At 36.0% G+C, this 20,699-nt stretch overlaps 1 protein-coding gene across 2 annotated transcripts in view; it reads right to left on the bottom strand.

The window, feature by feature from the left end:
• The window catches only part of LOC106162230 (retinoblastoma-like protein 1), a 32,958-nt gene extending 12,501 nt beyond the window's left edge, over positions 1-20,457 (bottom strand). Inside the window, exons 1-7 of one of the 2 annotated variants that reach the window (XM_087011557.1) lie at positions 20,222-20,457; positions 19,921-20,054; positions 17,343-17,543; positions 16,501-16,565; positions 4,854-4,979; positions 4,665-4,685; positions 1,339-1,499 (exon numbers count right to left, since the gene is read on the bottom strand). In XM_087011557.1, the coding sequence (XP_086867683.1) occupies positions 1,339-1,499; positions 4,665-4,685; positions 4,854-4,979; positions 16,501-16,565; positions 17,343-17,543; positions 19,921-20,054; positions 20,222-20,359 (846 nt within the window). In that variant the 5' untranslated portion in view covers positions 20,360-20,457. The remainder of the gene's footprint in view (positions 1-1,338; positions 1,500-4,664; positions 4,686-4,853; positions 4,980-16,500; positions 16,566-17,342; positions 17,544-19,920; positions 20,055-20,221) is intronic. The other variant, XM_087011558.1, reaches the window with a different exon arrangement.
• Between the last annotated feature and the right edge of the window lie 242 nt (positions 20,458-20,699).

The following is a 20,699-nucleotide window of genomic DNA, read 5'->3' as shown; positions in this document are numbered from 1 at the left end:
GGGGACAAAAGGCTTCAAGATCCCAAAAAGTGTGCTTATAGAAACCTCGGTTTAGTAGTATACACTAGGTTTTTTAGTACACTAAAAAGAAAAAAATCATGAAGTGTAAAGTCTACTTCATTTTCCTCAGCATGCGGACTTCAAATTTCATTGACATGCTGGAATTTGCATGATTCAAGAGCAAAACAGTAAAGCACTGGTATCAATAATTTTACTAATATTTTCCCATACAGTGTCAGCTATTACCTTAGAGGAGGGAAATAATCCTTCATCAATACCTTTGCAAATTCTTAGTGAAGTAAAGTAAAACAATCTTTTTCAAGTACATTTAAAAGTCTGTTGTCATTTATAAACATGCCATGGTACAAAATTGGGTAACCATGCTCAAACCTTACTTGCCTGTCTCGCAGTCTGACATATAAATCACAGAAAGAAACATGTTTATTCTGTCCTATTCATCCTTGATCCTCCAGCCATGTTTACAACCTAATATAGCCTCAGCCCCTGTCAACTGGGTCTCCCCGATCTGTCATTGAAAGTGACAGACAGTGGGGACAATGGGGGCTGTCGACCTCCGGGTCATCTTACCCGGAGGTCATGCAAGTCCAGACACAATATGACGTCAACAATTCACTCTGATTATGTAACATGCGTCAAACCAGCATTGGAAAAACTAATCAGCCTTTCATAAGGTCGCAGTCTATTACGCCAAGGTCACCTTCTGTTGTTCCTTCAGGTGTAGTTTTCTCATTGTTTTCTTTAGGGTAATAAACTTGGGTGGAACAAGGATTCGATAACACCATTAGGTTTACCATGGTTTTATATAAGCAGTGTTACGACGAAATTTCGAGATATCAGTTCAATTAACCAGGCATTTAGAGGTACGAGATGCAGTGGGACATTTCTGTAAGCATGTTTTTACCATGAAATAGTCCCAACTGTTTTTTGTTTTATTCTGGTAAAACAAAATTTCTTTCAAAAGTCTGTATGATATACCCAATTTTGTCCCAGTTTAGCTTTTGAATCTGTTTATTTTTCCATTTTAATTAGCTATTTATCTTTCTTTGTCATTTGTGGGAAATCTTATGTCATATCATTAGTTGAGCTGGGCTATGCAAAAATCAGATAACATTCAGATGATTCAGGGCAACACAGAAGGCAAATCAAACATCATGACTCCTAACTCATTTGCCATGTTTTCATGTGTATGTGCGTGCATGCACGCGCACGCGCGTGTGTGTGTGAACATGTTTGTGTGCATGCAAGTAGTGTTTGTAAAGCTAGGCCTACAAACTACAGAGAGGTTCAACTTGCCACCTGCTCCACAAAATCACTTACTTTTTTGTCAAAAAGCTTCTTGATATAGGGCTTCCACCAGTGTTCTTTTATCCCCTTGGCCTCCACTGTGAGACCTTCGTGTTTCTCACACAGCAGCTGTATGATACAAGGAATATCTGTGGGAGGCTTGAAGTCTTTGCTGTGGTAGTTTTCTGGGAGTCCTGGAAAATTAAAAGAAAATACACTATCGATTTTCAATTTCTGTTGTTGTTTTATTTCATACATGCTTGAAGTACTGGAAACCCTAGAAAAAATAAAAAGGAAATACACAGTCAATTTTCAATTTTTGGTGGTTTAATTTATATACACACGCAACCTTTAATCCAAGCTGAAAATCTAGATAAAATTTGTTGCTGAGAGTGGTAACATTTAACAAGTTTAAGGTCTCCATGTTTCAAAACAACTGTTACCAGCAAGGATACCTTAACTGGGAATTTAAAGAGTTGCCGTGGACATTTTTCTGGGAGTTATATTCAAGTAACTTGGGATCAGAAGTAATCATAAACTGCATAGAGAGAAAGGATCTCCAAAGATATTTTGAGAAATGGAAGGCCGATTTATGTCAAAGCAATTGATTAGTACAGAAGACACCTTTGGTTGTCTTTGAGTCATTGCCCTGGTAGTTTCAAGGAAATGGTGTTTGGAAAGGAAGTGAAACCGATTTGGGCAAGTTAGGACACTCCCTCATTTCACAGAGAAACACAAGCAGCAAAAATGCATACTGATGGGTGACTGCTGCGATGGCCTTCTGAGAAATTTGGAAGGAGGGGGGGACCTTTTTAGTCTCTGTTTTACAAAATGGAGGTCTCTTTTTACAAAAAGTCTATGTTTATGAACTTAAGAGAAATGTTTTCTTTCTAACAACTTGTAATGTAACTGGTCCATTCTAACCACCATGTGTTGCATTCTCGTCCCAGATGTTCTGGTTAGTAACCAACTTAATATGAACAAAAAATTATAAACCAGCATATCACAAAAGAATGTCTTACCATTTATACCTGAAGAAGAGGACTCAAAATTTCACTTACTCCATTGGCACTGCATGCATATAATAAGTTAGATGTAGCATGTGAGCAACATTAATACCTTCATTAATCCCCCCCCCCCCCCAAGTCCCACACAATTAGTGTTCAGTCCTCATTTCTTCACCTTTATGTGGAGAAAATAACTGTTAAACCAAAACCTTGCATTAAACAACTAAAAGTATTCTGCTTTGATCAAGAGGGAAAAAAAGAACTCAGGAGTAGAAACACAGCATTTTGACTGACAACTGAGCTCTTGTGAACATTTAAGATGGAAAACATACCATTTCACACTTGAAGTGAAAGTTTACAGCAAGCATAAAAACAACGGAAGGTGATGAAAAGTACAACAAACCATGGATTTACAAATCTTTGAAGTGAAAGGTAGATGGAAGGAGGAATCAAAGGGGTCCAAGTAAAATACAGGAAAGGTGACCTTTAATTTGAAATGTTTCCCAGCTGGTCCAGGCTTCTGCTTCTCAAAAAGTCAGAAGCCAAAAGCTTGTCTTAATTTCAAGACCAAGATATATCTACTCTAATCCTAGGGATGATACACTCACGGCAAATAATTAAATAGAGCAAGTTACGATTTAAACTTTTATATGAAATGGCCCAGCTGATCCACAGTTACAATCTCATACTTTTCACGATTTTTGTAAACTCAGGTCTTAAGAAAACTTGGCTTTAACAAAAGCAAATTGTTCATGAGTAGTTCAGTAAATTAAAATTTCAGTCTTAATTAAGATTACACTCATGATAAAAAATTCAATTTAATGACTATATTTTCCATACTCACCCCGCCACGCATTACAACTAAGCCAACAATTACACCAACCCCAAACGACTAGACTGTATGCCAAACTCCAAACATAGTTTAAATTTCACCTTTTGTTCTAGAAAGAATCATGCAAATTTCTCTTCATTTATCCAGCAAAACGCAGTCAAACACTCCTGTATTTGGCACTTTGTTCTCCAAAAACAAAGCTCACAAAAAAATCTGCCGCTGTTGTACCATTCAGACGACACAAGACCCCAAGGGGTCTAAATACATTATGAGTGTAGTACACAACATGTAAACATTGCCCATTGAGAGCAGTGTAAAACTTGCCCCAATGGGTTCGTATTTAACACAGCCCTCTACCACTCCATAATCCCCCTGGGCTTACAGACCACTTCATTCTTTGAATAAGAACTATTTACCTAAATGTAGCAATCTCACAACAATGGTGCACAAATGGGCTTACACCGGCAGTGCACACTGACATTTTAGGCACTGTTCACTTTGTTCATTCTCCACATGGCCAGCAACTGGACTTGAGATAGTGATTTTGAAGGAGTAAAAAAAAGCCTATATTATCCTACATGAATCCAAACCCTCATTTTCAAAAAAGAAATATTCTTTATAAAATCCAGCATCAGTTTTCTTCTCTGGAAAACCCGGGAAAATGCTTTCAGAATAATGGAAAATTCCTATCCCTGTCTCATTGAAAGTTTTGAGTTCAGGCAAGTTGCAGTTGATTGCAATCTGCAGAAAAATTTCTGCTTCAATAACAAACTGTGAACCCTGCAATATATCCTGCATTCAAGGCCCAATATTATCCATGCATCCATTCACTCAAGACTGGTTTAGAAGATGCCAAAACATTATGCTAAGTCAAGAGCTGTTCAGAGATGGTATATATGGCATAAGATTCACCCAAGAACAGTTTAGAGATGACCTAACACATATAACACAGGTAAACATATGGTCTACCACACCTTAGACTGGTTTAGAGATGGCACCATGCATTAGATTGATGTAGAATGGCTTTAAACATTAGACTGGCATTTAAAACTGGTTCGGATATGACCGACTCAAACATTCTTACAGACGGACATCATTAACATCCCCCCCCCTCCCCCTATTCAGCTGCTTTCCAGATGTGTGTGTGCGCGTTACCCTGCTCAGTTGACTGTGCCTAAAACTGATGTTTTCAGGGTTAAGCACGTTTTGCTCCCACTGCCAATACAAAAATACAAGCTGCTGTTTGGATTATTTGGCAGGTTTTTGCTTTCATTGAGACGTCTTCTGCAATAGGCCGCTACTTAACTTGGAACACTGAACTTCTGTAGTTCTGATTCATTGAGATTTCCTGCCATCCAAACACACTCTTACCAGGTGCCCTGTGACAAGGAGCAGATCAAGAACCCCTGAGTTTCAGAGGTTCCAGCAAACTCATTTATGGCTTATAGGGAAGTATGAAGGCATCTCTGAACTCAGGGGTGGGGGTGGGGGGTGGACAGTAGTTTTTCACAATGCTTTACCTGTGGGTACCAATGCAACTGCTGTAATATAAACAGAAAAGTTACCAATTGAAAGATATTTTGATTAATTACTCAGAAAACACATTTAATATCTGATGCAATGATTCACAGAATTCAAACAGGCTTTATTAATTTTTTTTTAATATTTGCAAAAAAACTAGAGTATCTGCCTATGTGTCTATGACTCACCTGCAAAATCACCTCTGAGCAGATCCTGGCGATTTGCTAATAAGGCGTTACCAAAGAACCAGTCTACGCAACACAGGAGCAAGTGGTACGAGTTCACCAGATCGTCGCTTATTGCTGGGAAATTTCCTGGAAAAAAAATGTATATATACTATTATACAAATGGTCTTGAAAATTTCATGAACAAGGATTCGACAAGTAGAAAAGCCTGAGGGAATACTTGTTGATTTTTCTTTTTAGCCTGAAACACTGAGAGAAAAAAAATCATTTTCTGAAGTGAATTCCCAGTTCAAGCAAAATTCAACCCTGGATCTGTTCGATATCATGATATTTGCAAATCATTCAACCAAAAAGCAAACCAGTTATCATAACAGCTATTTTTTAAAAAAAAGTTTAGAGTGTAAATCTATAGTATTTATTTGCCACTAGTATATATCTATTTTTGCTATCCAGAAAGAGAGAGAGAGAGAGAGAGAGAAACATCTGCCACTCATGTCTTCCTCTCTCACATAAATTAAAAACTACTCTTATAGCCTATATACATGTTTATTTCCTACTGAAATTTATGAGACTTTTTGTTCTCCTGAATACTAATACATATATTTTACTTTAAGCATGTAATTTACATACATTCATTAAAATTATCTTTCTATTCATACATAATGTATATTAAAATTACTTTTTTCATTTTACTTCAAGACACATGTACTCAACATGCACCATATCCTCCAACTCTCACACAAACAGCATGTGCACATATATGTCTCTTTATGCAATATTTTTTTTCATACACGCTACTTGAAATACAGCAGCCAGGGTAGGAAACTGCAATCGATGGTATCTTAGCGCGCCAAGGCTGAAGCCTTAATAAATCATGTTTGCATATTCTCTGTCATTACGAATTGAGAGTAATCCTATTTCAAGACCCGTGTTTACTCTGCAATGCAACAGGTCTTCTCACTGCTTCATGCTGGGGCTTGTCTAAGAATTCTTCCATGATGATATTCAAAAACAGTATTTATCATGTCTTATACACAGTTATCTTGACTTATAGGTAAAGGAAGTGATTTATTAGTGAAAAATGCTTCCAGCAAAAGGTGATTTTGACTGGGTGTTGTTTTAAATTCTGTTTTATCTGTTTGTACTCACTGCAATTTCCCCATATTATGAGCCTAGGTAAGCAATCATGAATTTGCAATTGTTTACAACTTATGCAGCAAAATTTTAAAATACCACATTCACCAGACAAAAATAAATAAATAAATAGTTAAAAATATAATAAAAATTATAGTAAACTATACTTATAAGGGTCATGTTAATCATGTTCCAAATTTCCCATTTTAAATCATGAATTCAGTCAGAGGCTTTAAATTTTTATGCTACTGCTAACATTCACTAGTGTTCACTAACATTCTGTAAAGTTCATCATTTGTGCTGAAGACAAGCAACTGAAATGACTTTTTTTATCAAAACACAGCACAACACTTTTACCTAAGCTTGAGAATTCTTTTCAATCTGGATCAATCATAAACTTCATCAAAAGGTACTTACTCTAAACCAACAGCCTGATAACATATAAAAAGCACCTGAAAATATCCTTAACACCATGTCACAGAAATGAGAATGTTTGTCAAATGGCCTTCACTGGATGATGAAATCCTGTTAAATTTCTTATGATATGCCAAATATATATCAATGCAATGTAAAATGGAATACCTGCTGGCATAAAACAAACATCCAGTTACAAACCCCTTATTAATGACAACTTACCTGGTGGATGACCCGGTCAATGGCATGACCACAAGCTAAACTAATAAGCAAATGGACTTTTTTCAATACTGTTAAATGGGGAAACCTCCGACAGAACCCTGCAGTTGTTTGTATCAATGATTAATGAGGGTCCCTTGAAATAATCTTATAACTGCCTTTTGGGGAAACATAAAACATACTTAGGATAATTTTGTTAGGGAAAATGCTCAAACATTAATAACATCAATCGGATAACCTGGCTTTATGTAGAACACAAATCAATAGTGAGAAACTTGCATGACATGTGGTCCCACGTGGCTACTGGGCATTTCTACCTTGTCTCTGGTCAGTGACTGGACAATGGAGGAGACAAACCTGCAACACTGTACTGTTTGACTTGGTGATGTATTTATTAATGATTACCAGCAGAGATGAGCGTGAATTTGATAGTGAATTATAAAGCTAATACTATATGCCTTAGAAAAAGACAACCTGGTTAGTCTTCCAGTTCATGTTCCAAAGGCAACAACTAATTTCAATTTTTTTTACACATATTTGATTTAAAAAAAAATCTGTCAGCCAATTAAGATCTTCTCACGTCTAGTGGTTAATGCACTATACGCTCTGTACTGATGCACTCTGAGAGAATAGCAACCAAATTATCTCGCTATCATTGAGATATTCACCTAGACGGGGTCTCCAAGCTTGATATGGCCAATTAATTAACTTAGCAAAACAGCAATAAACCAAATTGTGGAGCACTTGCTAAAAGGATTAATTACAGCAGAACTGGTAAAGACTGCACTGTTTAAGTATACCACAAGGTGTGTAAAGGGCCCTCAAAACCCTACGAGGAGAAAGCCATCCTCTCAGACTCACCTGTCAGATACTTCTACCTGCCATCCACTGCAGGTCCCTGCCCAGACAGATCTACTTAAATCTACATTGTAAACTTAACTATCCATGGTTCACATGGCCCCATTATCCACTATAGGACCAGAACATGGATAAAATGATCCTGCACACTTCAATTCAAACATGGGGACAGGAGCAGTGTCTCAAAGCCCCAGAAAAGGACATGTCAAATTTTGTATTCCACTTGCATGGCAAGCACTTGTTTTTCACAAAGTCTTATATGTTATTAAATAATAAAAGACTCAATTTCTGCTGCAGGGTCTTAAAAATGGATACCTGTACTTCACATGCAATAACTATAACTTAAACAAGATTCAACATTACTATACATGATCAGGGCTGAACATGGATAAACCTTAACTTACTGTAGCTGACTTTGACCACAGCCAGGCAGTGATTCAGCCGTTTTACCTGCCACCCTTTATAAACAGTAAAACAAACAAAACCAGGTCTTCAGGTCTGGGCTTGTTACCTGAAATCCCTATCAAAACCATCTCAATCACACCTGGGTTCCCCAAATTCTAAGTCGTAGCCCACATTTCACAAAAGTTTTGGACTGAAAGTTGGTCCCAACTGTTACACCACAAATCATTAGTCGATTAAAATAAAGTAGCCATTTTTCTCTTGCTATAACATGGGTGCAATATTTTATTTGACTTATCTTGGGTGAACATATAGACAATCTTTTATTTGAAGTTCTATAACAAATGAGGCCCTAGGGCCATGGAATAATGAACCCCATGCAACAAATCTTGTTTTGCAAAATTCAAATAAGCCTCAACAGATTGCTAAGCTACCAGCTGAAAAATCAGTGTCACATCACGAATCTTGCAATCAACTTTGACTAGTGAAAAGTAAAAAAAATCAGAAAAATTGTCATCAGAAACAAGTCTGATTGCTTTACTACAGACTTTGAACCCAGTAAGATACATTGAATCAACATGCCTAACATTGTCTTCAGTATGGGGCCAAACTGACTTTGAGATACAAGTGTGAACGTGACCACAAGTTATCTCAGTGGAAGCTCGCTCTCCATGTTGACTTGTGTAACGAGATTTCCTTTACAAATACAGCGGTGTAAAACACAGTTTGGCTGTACCACTTTGGCCTCTCAGAATTAAAAACATGTCATTTAATTGTTGTCCTTCCAAACTGAGTGACGAATGACCTTTCTAAAAACTGGTGTCCATTTTTAGTGTATGTGCGTCCTCCAAATAGACCAGTTACCTTGAAATACTTTTTTCTACTACAAAAAATGACAAGGGAATTTGAAAAGGCATTTGTAAAAAATTTGTTTTAGCTAAATATCATTTTTTGACTTTTCCTTATTTCTTACCTTGGACTTGTTGAGAGCTGACAAAGGCACAACTTGGGGAGTATGTGGTCAAGCAATGAGACCATGGTGACCGCTGTATATATCTGACCGATGTGCCCAACAGTCTAGACTATCAAATATCAAAACTGACACCTGCATACATGGAAATTGATGCCTTTTAATAATCCAATCAATATAACAAAAACAGAACAAAATTCAATATTATAAGCAACAAAAATACCCTGCCAGGTACAGGTAAACAAAAACGATATGCAACTTCTTACTCAACTAAGTAAAGAAAATAAAATGGGAGTCAAAAGTCAACAAGCTCGACAAGCATCCCTATTCAGGCAGTAAGCAGTAAGTTGTAAACAAATATATCATATATGCAACTTCAGCACTTCATCGACAATTTTGGAAAGTTAACATTGTATAAGGGGTATAAAATGTCAACAAAAGACACGTGTATCTCATAATAAAATACAGACAGCTAAAATGGAAATATTCAGAACCTATGAATCATCAACTTTTGGCAATGTATATAGCACAGTTCCCTGGCAACCAGGTTTACATCAAGGTTATTTTATCTTCAGTTTTGTTCATAAATATCAATCAAGTACCTGAAAAAAAAAAAATAATAACTTACAGATTACTGGATAGAGTAGGAAATTAAATATACAAGGACCCAAGAATTTTGCCTTATCAGAGTAGGCAACAACAGATGCCAAATGAGATGCTTATCACTAAAGTTTCTCAGAAGGGGAATTTTGATGGGGTGATTTCGCTTAGCTAAAAAGCATGCAAATTTATTGTATATTTACAGAGACAAATAAGCCAGAATTGATCATATTTTCCACATTTAGAATCATTTTCAATATACTATGACAGCATAAGAGAATTTGCTTCAACTAAAATAACCATTAATTCATTAGTTTATAATATAATAATTAACTTATAAATCATTAATTCATTGATAACTTATCTATATATGATGTTGACTTCAGTTAACTTTTTGGAACTTGTACTTCGTGGAACCAAGCCATATTGACTCATATGAATGAAAACCCACTAGATTGTCAGTTTGATACTGAGAGTAAACCTGCCTAAATATCTGAGACAAATATATCTGAATTTAATATGGGGCAATCATAAAAATAAAATGAAATAAAATAAAAAACAGGGCAGTAGAGGAAATTACTCAATAAGCTTAAGACGCATTCACATACAAATAGTGCCAACCCTTCTGTGGACCATTTAAATGCAGCATGTTTAAGACAAATGTAATCCTACTGTTCTCCTACACACACACACACACACACACACACACACACACACACACACACAGCCATGCTCCCCACGCAATCACCATTGAAAAACAAAAGAAAAACACTTCCTGCCTGCTGTGAGCCCAGTTTAATCAGGCAACCCCCAGGGTACGGTCGCAACAACTTGTACACAAACATGACTTAAAATTCCAAGGCATGCTGTTCAAATAATGATCAATAATGTGGAACATTTTTGCGTCACCACGTTCGAAAATGTCAAAGATTAGTGATATACCACAACCGTCCCTAAAGCACACAAAGCACCCGACTGAGTTTACTTTTTGACATGGATGAGTTTATTTTTGGAAGCTTGTTCAGCTGATTTTACAACAAAAACATTCCGCGTAATCGTATCCCCACTGCATACAATAAGTAGAATTTTTACCTTTGCACAAATCTCTCTATCCTTTTACTTTCTGGAAAAAAAAATGTCGTGCCAGAGGTATTTTAGCATTTTATTCTCTTGCTCCTTAAATGACTTGTTATTTTTACACCCCTTTTATAATATTATCTTAACTCGACACCTTACCTAACCCTATGAAACAAATTAGTTTTCCCCCTATTCGTTTGCTTGCTTAGCGCATGAGTGGCATGTCGAGCAACTCTCAAAATCCCAGAGTGCTTCCAATTTAACACTTCATTAAAAGGGCTCAGTTGTCACCTTGCAAATAAAGGGGAAATGAAAAACGTCATCTCATATCTCGAGTGCAAAAAAGTCTGGAGTTATCAGTCGAGAATTTACTGCCATCGCCTGTCAGTTCGGCAAAGCAGGTCACAAATCACCGAGGAATATGAACTTGCCAGAGAGGGTAATTTATTTGAATAAAGTACAATCTTGGCCATATAATTTATCCAGAATTTGATGACTTTTCCAGATAGCAGTATAACTTGCCCACATTCTCATTGTATTTGTAAATGTAGCTTACTGGGATGTGACTTCTGTCATGTGCTGCTTCCCGCTAATCCTCAATGTGAAAGTGTGTGTGTGTGTGTGTGTGTGTGTGTGTGTGTGTGTGTTTGCGCGCGTGCGTTTGTGTGTGTGTGGGGAGGGGGCAATTTGCAGTTTAAAACAAGTTTAAAAAGCATGTTTAAAACAAATTCAATTTTTCTGGCTTATATTTATTCAAGGGGAAATAATATTCCACCAGACGTTTAGTTATACCACCAGGTACATATATCTGATGAAGAGAGGGGGCTCTTGTAGGATGAGACAGGGGATAGGGAAGGGGGGAAGGGGAGGTAATACAATCAAAACTTGAAAAAACTTCAATGATAAATATTGGATTAGTGTTGTAAATGGGAGTTTATCGTAAGCCACACAAACCACCTGTGGAGTGCAATGTCCTCTTAGAGACAACTGGCACCAGACACAGCGGAGTCAGACATACACACCTGGGCAGAGAGCTGAAATGGTACAGTTCTTTCCAGGCCATCTGTAAATACAATATGGGTTCAACATAGCAAATTTTTCCCATTGAAATGATCAATTATGGCCAAAAAATATTGTTCGATGTTAAAATACAGATTTAATCAAGGGTTTAGCCAGGGAGCAGTACAGCTGTCATTTGCATGGCCTCTGGGAGCAGAGGACGTTCTATCTTATGGCTGGAAGGCTCGTTAAAATTCTTATGGTTGGATGGCTCGTTGAAATCCCCACCCCCTTTGACATGGACTAATAAGCTAGAGCAGTTCCTGTCCCTTAAAAAAATATGTGTACATATCTTCATACAGTGCATCAGGCAATTTATCTAGGACTAACGAACAGCCATTACTATTTCTTAATTGTCCTGAGAACCCCCCTCCCCAACTCCCATTCACTTTAGACTAATGCCCTACATTGCATTTATCTTTCAGATAACAATGTTGAATCTTCACAGAAAAACAAACCATTACTGAAAAAATAGATAAGGAGTTACTCACCTGTCTTACGATGGCATGACTAACGAACAGCCATTATTATTTTCTTAATTATTCTGAGACCCTCCCCCCCCCCATTCACTTTAGACTAATACCCTCCACTGCATTTATCTTTCAGATAACAATGTTGAATTTTTGCAGAAAAACAAACCATTACTGAGAAAATAGATTTGGGGTCAGTCACCTGTCATACGATGGCATGACTAACCCTCACAGTAAATCAGGCTACACAGATGTTGCCTGACACCTGAACAATAATACCTCAGTCATGTGCTATGGTTTTTATTCCAAAAAAAATAGATATTATCAAGTACAGAAAAAATCTCTTTAAACAGCCTGAAGTTGGTCTCTACTGTCACGCATCATAATTCTCTTTAAAGGAGAGATGAATCGTAAGTATGACATGACAGTAATCAGTGAGATTTTTTTGTCACAAATCATTAAAAAAAAAAGAAAGAAAAAAAAATCAAGTGAGCCCTGACAATCATAATTTCACTATAAGAATGGGGGAGAATCCTGAACACAATAACGATGTTTGCGAAGGAGGACAGAGAGGACAAAAATTTTGGCATTTCATATTTTACGAGCTGACGCAATCAAATCAAAAGGTTTCACCTACATAGTCTAGACAAAGTCACGCCATGTTTCATTTTGGAAGTGAGACCTCTAACCACAGCAAATCTTTACATATAAACTGGTTTATGGTCAGTTTGAGATGATGCATAAATGATAATAATAAAAATAATAAAACAAATAAATATATAAGATGTTTTATATCATCTGAACAAGAAAAAGAAATCTTATTTCAACAGTTTCCTTAATCAACGATAATAAATCTCAGACATTTTCAGATGGTTACTAGTAAAACTATAGGCAACTTTTCACCACAAATATTAATAATATACCCCCTCCCCCTTTTAAATATTAAACTACCTAATAAAGACAAAGAGGTACCTTCCCCAGGCTCAACATGGGATACTGTTCTACTTAGCAAACAAATGAAGACCAATGACGCAAGGAATTACCCACTATCATCCATCATATACTGACACCCATTCACGCTTAAGTCAGGTGATTTTTGGAACCAAATCCCAGATCACTAAGAAAAGAAAGCTCCACAAAATGTTTGTAGTATGTTTAATCATAGCATGTTTAATCATAGTACTTAAAAGATTATATGCCCCCTCCCTCCTGTCAGTTGTCCATTTGAAATATTTCAATGTCACATATCTAAGAGTTTTTAAAAATCAACACTTTACGATCCACTCCAGCATCATTATTCAATATGTACACCCTTTTATAAAACTTTTCACCACTTTTCATAGTGAAACATAAGTTGAAAATAGTCTTGTAGTAACAAGAACCATGTACAAAACCATTAATTAGTATACCATAATAAAAAAAAATTAAGCACTTGGCATTAGATGATCTAAAAAAATCCATTTGATTTTTGAGTTCACATAGCAAATAAATGTTAACTAGACTATAAGATCCAAGAACTTACTGGAAACAAAATCTCTGAATTCTGTCCCTGTCACCAACAGTTACAGCACCGGACGTGGTACCCTAACTCAACATTCTTTTCTGATAAAATGAACAGTTATCCCAACATGCCGGTACATGATAAAAAAAAGGGGTGGGGCTAGGTCTTTCCATTGGCCAAACCCCCTGTCAATCCTGCCCTCCACAAATCAGTCAGCCAATCAACACATTCAATCTCACTCCATCTTTCACACGCTTGGCAGTTGCTTTACTATTATATTACTATATCTGAGGGCCCTGGGAAACCAGGGCATTGGGGAAGAAAAAAGAGCGGACATAACAGGCAGCCCCGTACAAAGATTAGACCGTAAGCTTGCAAATCTTTTTAAAAACATGCACCTGTTTGTATGGCTATAAAAAGCACAGGACCAAGTGCAAACAAACCGTGCGGGTAACCCTAGAGCCCCCTGTGTTTTACACTTAATCAATACCAAACAATAAGAACCCTGGTCCTTCACTTTAGAAATTGTGCTACTAAAAATAGTAACAACCCTTTTGACATTAAATTTGTCACACAAAATGTATCCTCTGCTAGTCGCTTACTTCATTAAGGCACAGGGTATTTAATAATGTATACTAGTAGTTGTTTTTTTTTCCAAAATAAAATCCCTTCTCTGAGATAAAAAAATGTATGCATGCAAAATGCCATGAAACAACCAACTGGGAAAGAGAAATGCAATATACTCAAAATATGCAGACTTGTCCTGAATGTCTGCTTTTAATTGGAACACTTTTCAAGTTTTTACTTGTAATTGCACTACTTCCAAGAAAACTTAATCATGACATTTTATGCCGAACTTTGCTACATATTTGGTTCCGTTGGAACTGTTCACCTGTAAATGAACAGGAAGCAATTCCAAGAAAACAGATTTGAGATATAAATAGGAATATGCTCATATACATCTTCCATTAGAAAAAATCTCATGCAATCATGGGTTGACACTTTTTTCTTTTTTTTTATTTTAATTAAATAAACAAAACCATGAAACAAGCAAACAGACCCAAAAAAAAAATAAATAAATAAATCGCCAAAAATAAAAAGTGACATTGGGTTTCTCATCATATTATTAAATCATCCCATTTTCATAAATCAGTCACCAATTTTAGAACACAAGTACATGCTAGAGGGGAAAAAATGACACATAGGAGAAAATTATAATGAACAAATGAATATATATATATATATATATATATATATATATATATATATATATATATATATATATATATATGAGTCACATATTGGTTCCACATAGTAAAATCACCACATTTATGACAAGGAGTACAGTGCTGTTGTTTCCATCATTTAGTTTCAATGCCTCACATATTCATAAAGCTGTGAATAATCATTAAAAAAAAGTGAAAGCAGTGAAACATGAAAAAATGGCTGTGGAAAATACTCATTTCCAGAGACCCTACTCCATGCTGTTTTAATTATCCATAGTAAATTGAACAGCTTTTGGTACTTATTTCTTGCCAAAATTTCTTATAATTATTAAAAGCTCAATTAATAGACAAACACACAGAAACACTCAATCTGCACATAAATTTTATGAAGAGGTAGAAAAAGACTTATCAAAAAGATCACTTTGTCTAAATGGCCAAACAAAAAACTTATCATCAAAGCCACTTACACATGGAAACTCCATTTCTAAAAAAACACCACTTGACGTTAAGTCAAACATATACACACATTAAAAGTCATTAGGTTCGAAACTATCAATAACCCAATTACAATTAATAAAAAGCCTTGTGTAAAAAAAGTGGGGAAAAAAGAAAAGAAAAAAGTAAAATACAGTACACAAATGAAAACCCAGTGTCTGCAATAGAAATTGCAGGTGCGCTGCCTCGCAGATAAAAATAGCACAGTCATCTGGTAACTGGTTTAACGTATTGTTATTTCAGATAGCCCATCACTTTCCAGGCTTTAAATCAATTGTGCAGAATACCACATTAAAAAAAAAAAAAAAAAAAAAAAAAAAGGAGGTTTATAACATGAAATAAAGATCAATCAAATAGAGGGAAATAAGTTTTATGTCCAAACAACAGTATTATAAGCTCTAAAAGCTTTAGTTTTTGCTTAGTACACATTTTTACAATTTCCTATCCACCGCTGAAAAACTTTTCAAGTAATGCAATTTTGACAAATTGATTGGTATCCCACTGTGTACTTCACGACAAGGAAAAGATACATAAACAATCTTAATGCAAAAGCCACCAAGAGCAAGTGTGATCATAATTTAGAGTTTACTGACTTATTTTTTAATTCAGTAAAAACAAACAAATTCAGCATATATATATGACAAGGCAAACAGAGGCATTCTTCATTTGTGTAGCTGAGGGGCTCCTTGCGCTCTTTAATTTTTAATACATCTGATAGGCTTTAAGATCTAGGGGTGATAACTGAAGAGTTAATGCTTTAATTTTAAATTTAAAACCATAGATAAAGCTTTATTTTCCCCAAGCTTGGCCATAAATCCATTTTTTTTTCGATTTGCCTTATTGTTTACAGGCGCGTTTCCAATGAAACCATTATACTATGTTGATCGATCCAACTTCGTGAGAATCTTGGAGCAGCTAGAGAGTGATTCACTATCTTATATTTTATAGCTCTAACTCAAAATGAATTCAAAAAGCTTCCAGAAGCTCAGCGCACACAAAATTTAATCCCTCCCTAGCTGGTCAAGGAGGCATGTAATTCAGTTAATCTTACTGTATTCAGTGCGAGTCCCTGCAGAGTTACTTAGTAGGATTATTTCATTGTAAAGGCACACTATAACTGAAACAATGTTTGTGTCAACCTATAGGTTTGTATTTAAGAATATCACTGAATTAAACTTTATATTTCATGCATTATTCTATTTGAACAAGCCACCAAGAAACGTACCTTTTACTTGGACAAACATGGTCCAACAGAAATTGAACACATCAGAAGGAGTACAAGGCAGGCGCCTGAAAAACAAGAAAGGAACAAATGATCATGGGCTAACATTCAGGACTTAAATTAAATCCCCATTCCAAATCATATTTTTGAATATTTTTAATTCAAAATACTGTGTTAAAGTGTGTCTACACGATTCATACATTGACTCTAGATGGAAAATACAACCATTTCACACAAAATAAACAAATTAAGAAATATGACGAAGATGTAAAGAAATATCACAAAAAATATACAGATATCCATGCAACTGTCAATAATCTTTAAAAATAATCTTTAAAAATGTCAAAAAATATAACTGACTAGTAAAAACCATCATATAGCTCAAAGCTTACTGCTTTTAATCCCTGCTCCCCCCCCCCCATATTTTCATTGCAGGTCTGCACTTATCTAAGAAATGATATTTTTATCCTTAAAAGCCTGAAATCTGCCAATAGTCTAAAAATCTCATCCCTGCATTGTGCTCTGTTTGACACGTGACATGACTTTGCTCAGCTACAGTGGTGGTTCCAATTTGGATCAGAATACAGCTAAACTATATATGTTGTTGGGAGATAAGGAGATTTGTTAGCTATTAGATTTTTGAAAAAAAAAAAAATCTTTGGATTGTGCCAAATGCACTTTGCATCAATGGTAGTCAGTAAGTTGTATTTTAGAAATACACCAGCAAATTTTGTGAGCAGATGATAATCATGAGGGCACTTTAGAGGCTCCACCTATAAACTGATCAAAGGGGAAATCAATATAATAATTCTGTCATATATTCCTTTGGGAAAAAACCTTCTTACCTCTGTTTCCTACTCCTGACCTGTTTAGGAGGGTCGTCAGCAGGATTCTTAAATATATCCAAAAATATTGGCTCAAATTTTTTGAAAATCACCGTAGAGACAGCAAAGTTGCGTTCCAATCTGTCCACTTTGTCGCGGAATTCTTGTGCAAAGTTGGCCATGTCGGCCCACTTCTTCATCTTGTTGAAAAACTGGAGAAGACTGAAAATGGAGACAAATAATAAACACTTGGTGCATGTTTCCAAACATAACAGACATGATGTTGGTATAGGATGGTGGAGAGCCTATCAATAGAGGGGTGTGGGCCACACGTGTCAATACAAAACCTGGCCAATAATACTAATCATGCAGCTACAGGACAAGTTAGTTGTATAATTTGGATAGGATGCAAATATGCCAATTGCCACAAGAGTTTAAGGCTTCGTTCACATGGAAAGTCTATTTTCTAAAAATCTATTTTCTTTTCGCGGTATATCTTGTGATCACGGTCTGTGCCCTGAATATCCCGCGGCGTAATTATAGACTTTCCATGTGAACGAAGCCTAAGTCCAGTATCCAGGGAACAAGGGAACAGTGTCAAAAATCCTGTTTTCACATATCACAAGAGTTCAAATGCTGTATCACTTATAATGCCTAAAAATTTAAAGTCTGTATCCACCAATCACAGGAGTTAAAATCCTGTATCCACATAAATAATTGGACAAAAGAATAATTCCTGCATTCATGTCAAATAAGTTCTTCTGTATCTGCATATCAGAAGATTTAAAATCCTATTTACTAGTAACTGAATTCAAAAATACCCCAAAATCTGGATTTATTCAAAATACTTTCTTCTTTGTAAAGCTTACCCTGTCAGCATTCACTTGTGTAAGTCAAAACAAGAAAAAAACTTTGGAAAGAAAAAAGTTTTTCTAAGAGCCTTTTCTTTGGCATCTGTGCATCATAATATAAAAGCACTTTTTAAGGCTACTGGGACATCAAAACTTCAAAAAAAAAAACTAAATATATAAGATCCTTTTTGTGCCAGAGGATTTAAAAAAAAAAAAAAACATAGCTGTGACTGTTTATTTTACCCTCCATATCAGTTGGATCATCAAGATTCAGGTTAAACAAAGAAGATTGTCAATATTAACAGTGATTAATATGCATAGACCTAATTTTTATCATGCAACTGCATCCCAGAAATATTGAATTTGGCAAAATGTTCGACTGACTGGGGGCTGTTTCTTTTGTACCAGATTCTTATTTAAAAGAAATAACTCCTCTACTGATGAGCAACGAGAGTGGGAAGTCATAAATATGTGGAATACTGTAAAATGCATATATACGTATATAACTTGACAGCCACGATATTCTTTCAATTATGCATTGATATGTTGTAATTTTACCAAGTTACTACATCATGGACATGAAGGATTTTGTGGCATGCCAGACAAGGCACCATATACTTTGCTCCTTTAATTTTTTAAATAAGAAGGTGGTATCATTTGATAATAAGAATGAAGATGGGTGTGTCATAAATACATGGGGAACCCTGATATTACCAAAATTATGCTGGGACATAATTATTTTTCAAGCTTCAAGCAACAGGAGGTTTTAATCAAAATATCTACCACAGAAAGGAATATGGGTTGGGTGAATGTTAGAATATACAATTTTCACCAAATGGTACAGCTAATTTACCTTGACAATAAAAAATTACAGTTATTTTCCCAGGGAGGCAAGAACGTCTACACCCATTCAGCATCAGGGACAAGAAAAAAGTGTAAATATGCCAGGCATATTGTTATTGTAAACCACACAGAGAGGCAGTGGAGTGTGCTACATAAAAACCAGACTAAAATATTTACCTTTAATCCCTATTTTGACTTAAAATCATGATTGGGTGTTTTTTTTTCAGCTGTTTGGTTAAAGCAGAATTAATATATGACTTAGTCCTGATGCAGGAAATATAATCCAAGGTAGCTCATAGATTTTTTCATATGGAATACACATGGGAAAAGAATTTCATGAATACTTCGAAAGTACACCAATGCAATTGGCCAACCTCTTCACTGTGGAAAATCACTGAATAGCCCTTTCGCTCAAAGTTTTACTGGGTAATCTCAAAGAATAATTCACAATTCATGTAGCCTTATTTGAGTTCACATCTATTAACAAACTCCAAGATGACATGAACTGAATATAACTTTGGGTCCTTTATTCTTCATTTGACTTGACAGCCTAGGGGAAACATCCCCCAACCCTCACCACCAGCATTTGTCAATAATGTATGATTGAAATTCAATAAAAGTTTAGACCAGTTACATCAAGCAGTTTTTAAATAACACCACAAACAAAGAGGATGTTTTAGCACAACATCTAAAACACAATGAACACAGTTATCATACCAAGTTCAAACTGTCATGAAAACCCATCACAAGGACCTTTCCGTCCAGGGACGCAGGCAGCAAACTAACACCAAAAAGGCAAAATCTGGGTCAAGGTCTTGGGTGTTTATGTTTATAAATATGCAAGATTACAAAATGCATATCAACAAAGATTTTAGCCCCATTCATCTCAGACCTTAAATACTCACCTAAGCTTGGCAGATCGCAGGAGTCGCGTCAGGGAGACGCAATTTCCCTCAATAACCCCTCGACCGACGGTCGGAATGACCGTACGCCGACAAGCATGATACAGCGCGCAAGCTAACCAGTGAATGGTGTCTCCCTAATGAATAAAAAAGCAACAGATTTTTCTTACATGTTGCAGATTTGTAAAGGATTGATCTGCCACAAAACGTGCACTTGCTGATGTGTTTTTCATGTAAATTTCATAGTGAAATCGACATATTTTGTTAAGACATTTAAAGATGGCTGCCACAAAATCGAACTCACCTCCAACGTGTAATTTGTGTTTATTCTCTCGTAATGTTCCCATGCCTCTTCTTTTGCACTTTGGTCCATGTTCAGTTCCAGACATAAGTCTTCGAAGCGTTTCTCAACATTATCCTCGCCTTCCTCTGACAGCCCCATCTTTGTCGTTCAGGAGCTATAAACAATCTTTCGCGTTGTACTTAACAATGGCCGGTCTGATCATAACATAACTCACGCTCCTCTCGTGGCGGGAAATTTTAGCCAATAGATGTGCGCGAAAACGTACTTACGCGGGGTAGCTGCATTAATTAGTGGTTTTGTCCAAATGTGTTCATAAGTGTAAAAATAATTGTACTGGTTGGTAGCCGATGCAATGCATCGATATTATAGTGTAGTTTTGCCTTAAAGTTTATCAGATTGGTGATTATTTTGATACTTTGGTGCATATATAGTGCATGCTAGCTTTATACAAGCACCGATCCATTCAAGCCGCAAACCT

Source organism: Lingula anatina, chromosome 4 (assembly GCF_051362555.1).
Source record: "Lingula anatina isolate TDL-2025a chromosome 4, LinAna3.0, whole genome shotgun sequence".
In the NCBI taxonomy this organism is placed as follows: Eukaryota; Metazoa; Brachiopoda; class Lingulata; order Lingulida; family Lingulidae; genus Lingula; species Lingula anatina.
The sequence above is the reverse complement of the archived record's forward strand: the minus strand, read 5'-3'. Positions and strand labels throughout refer to the sequence as shown.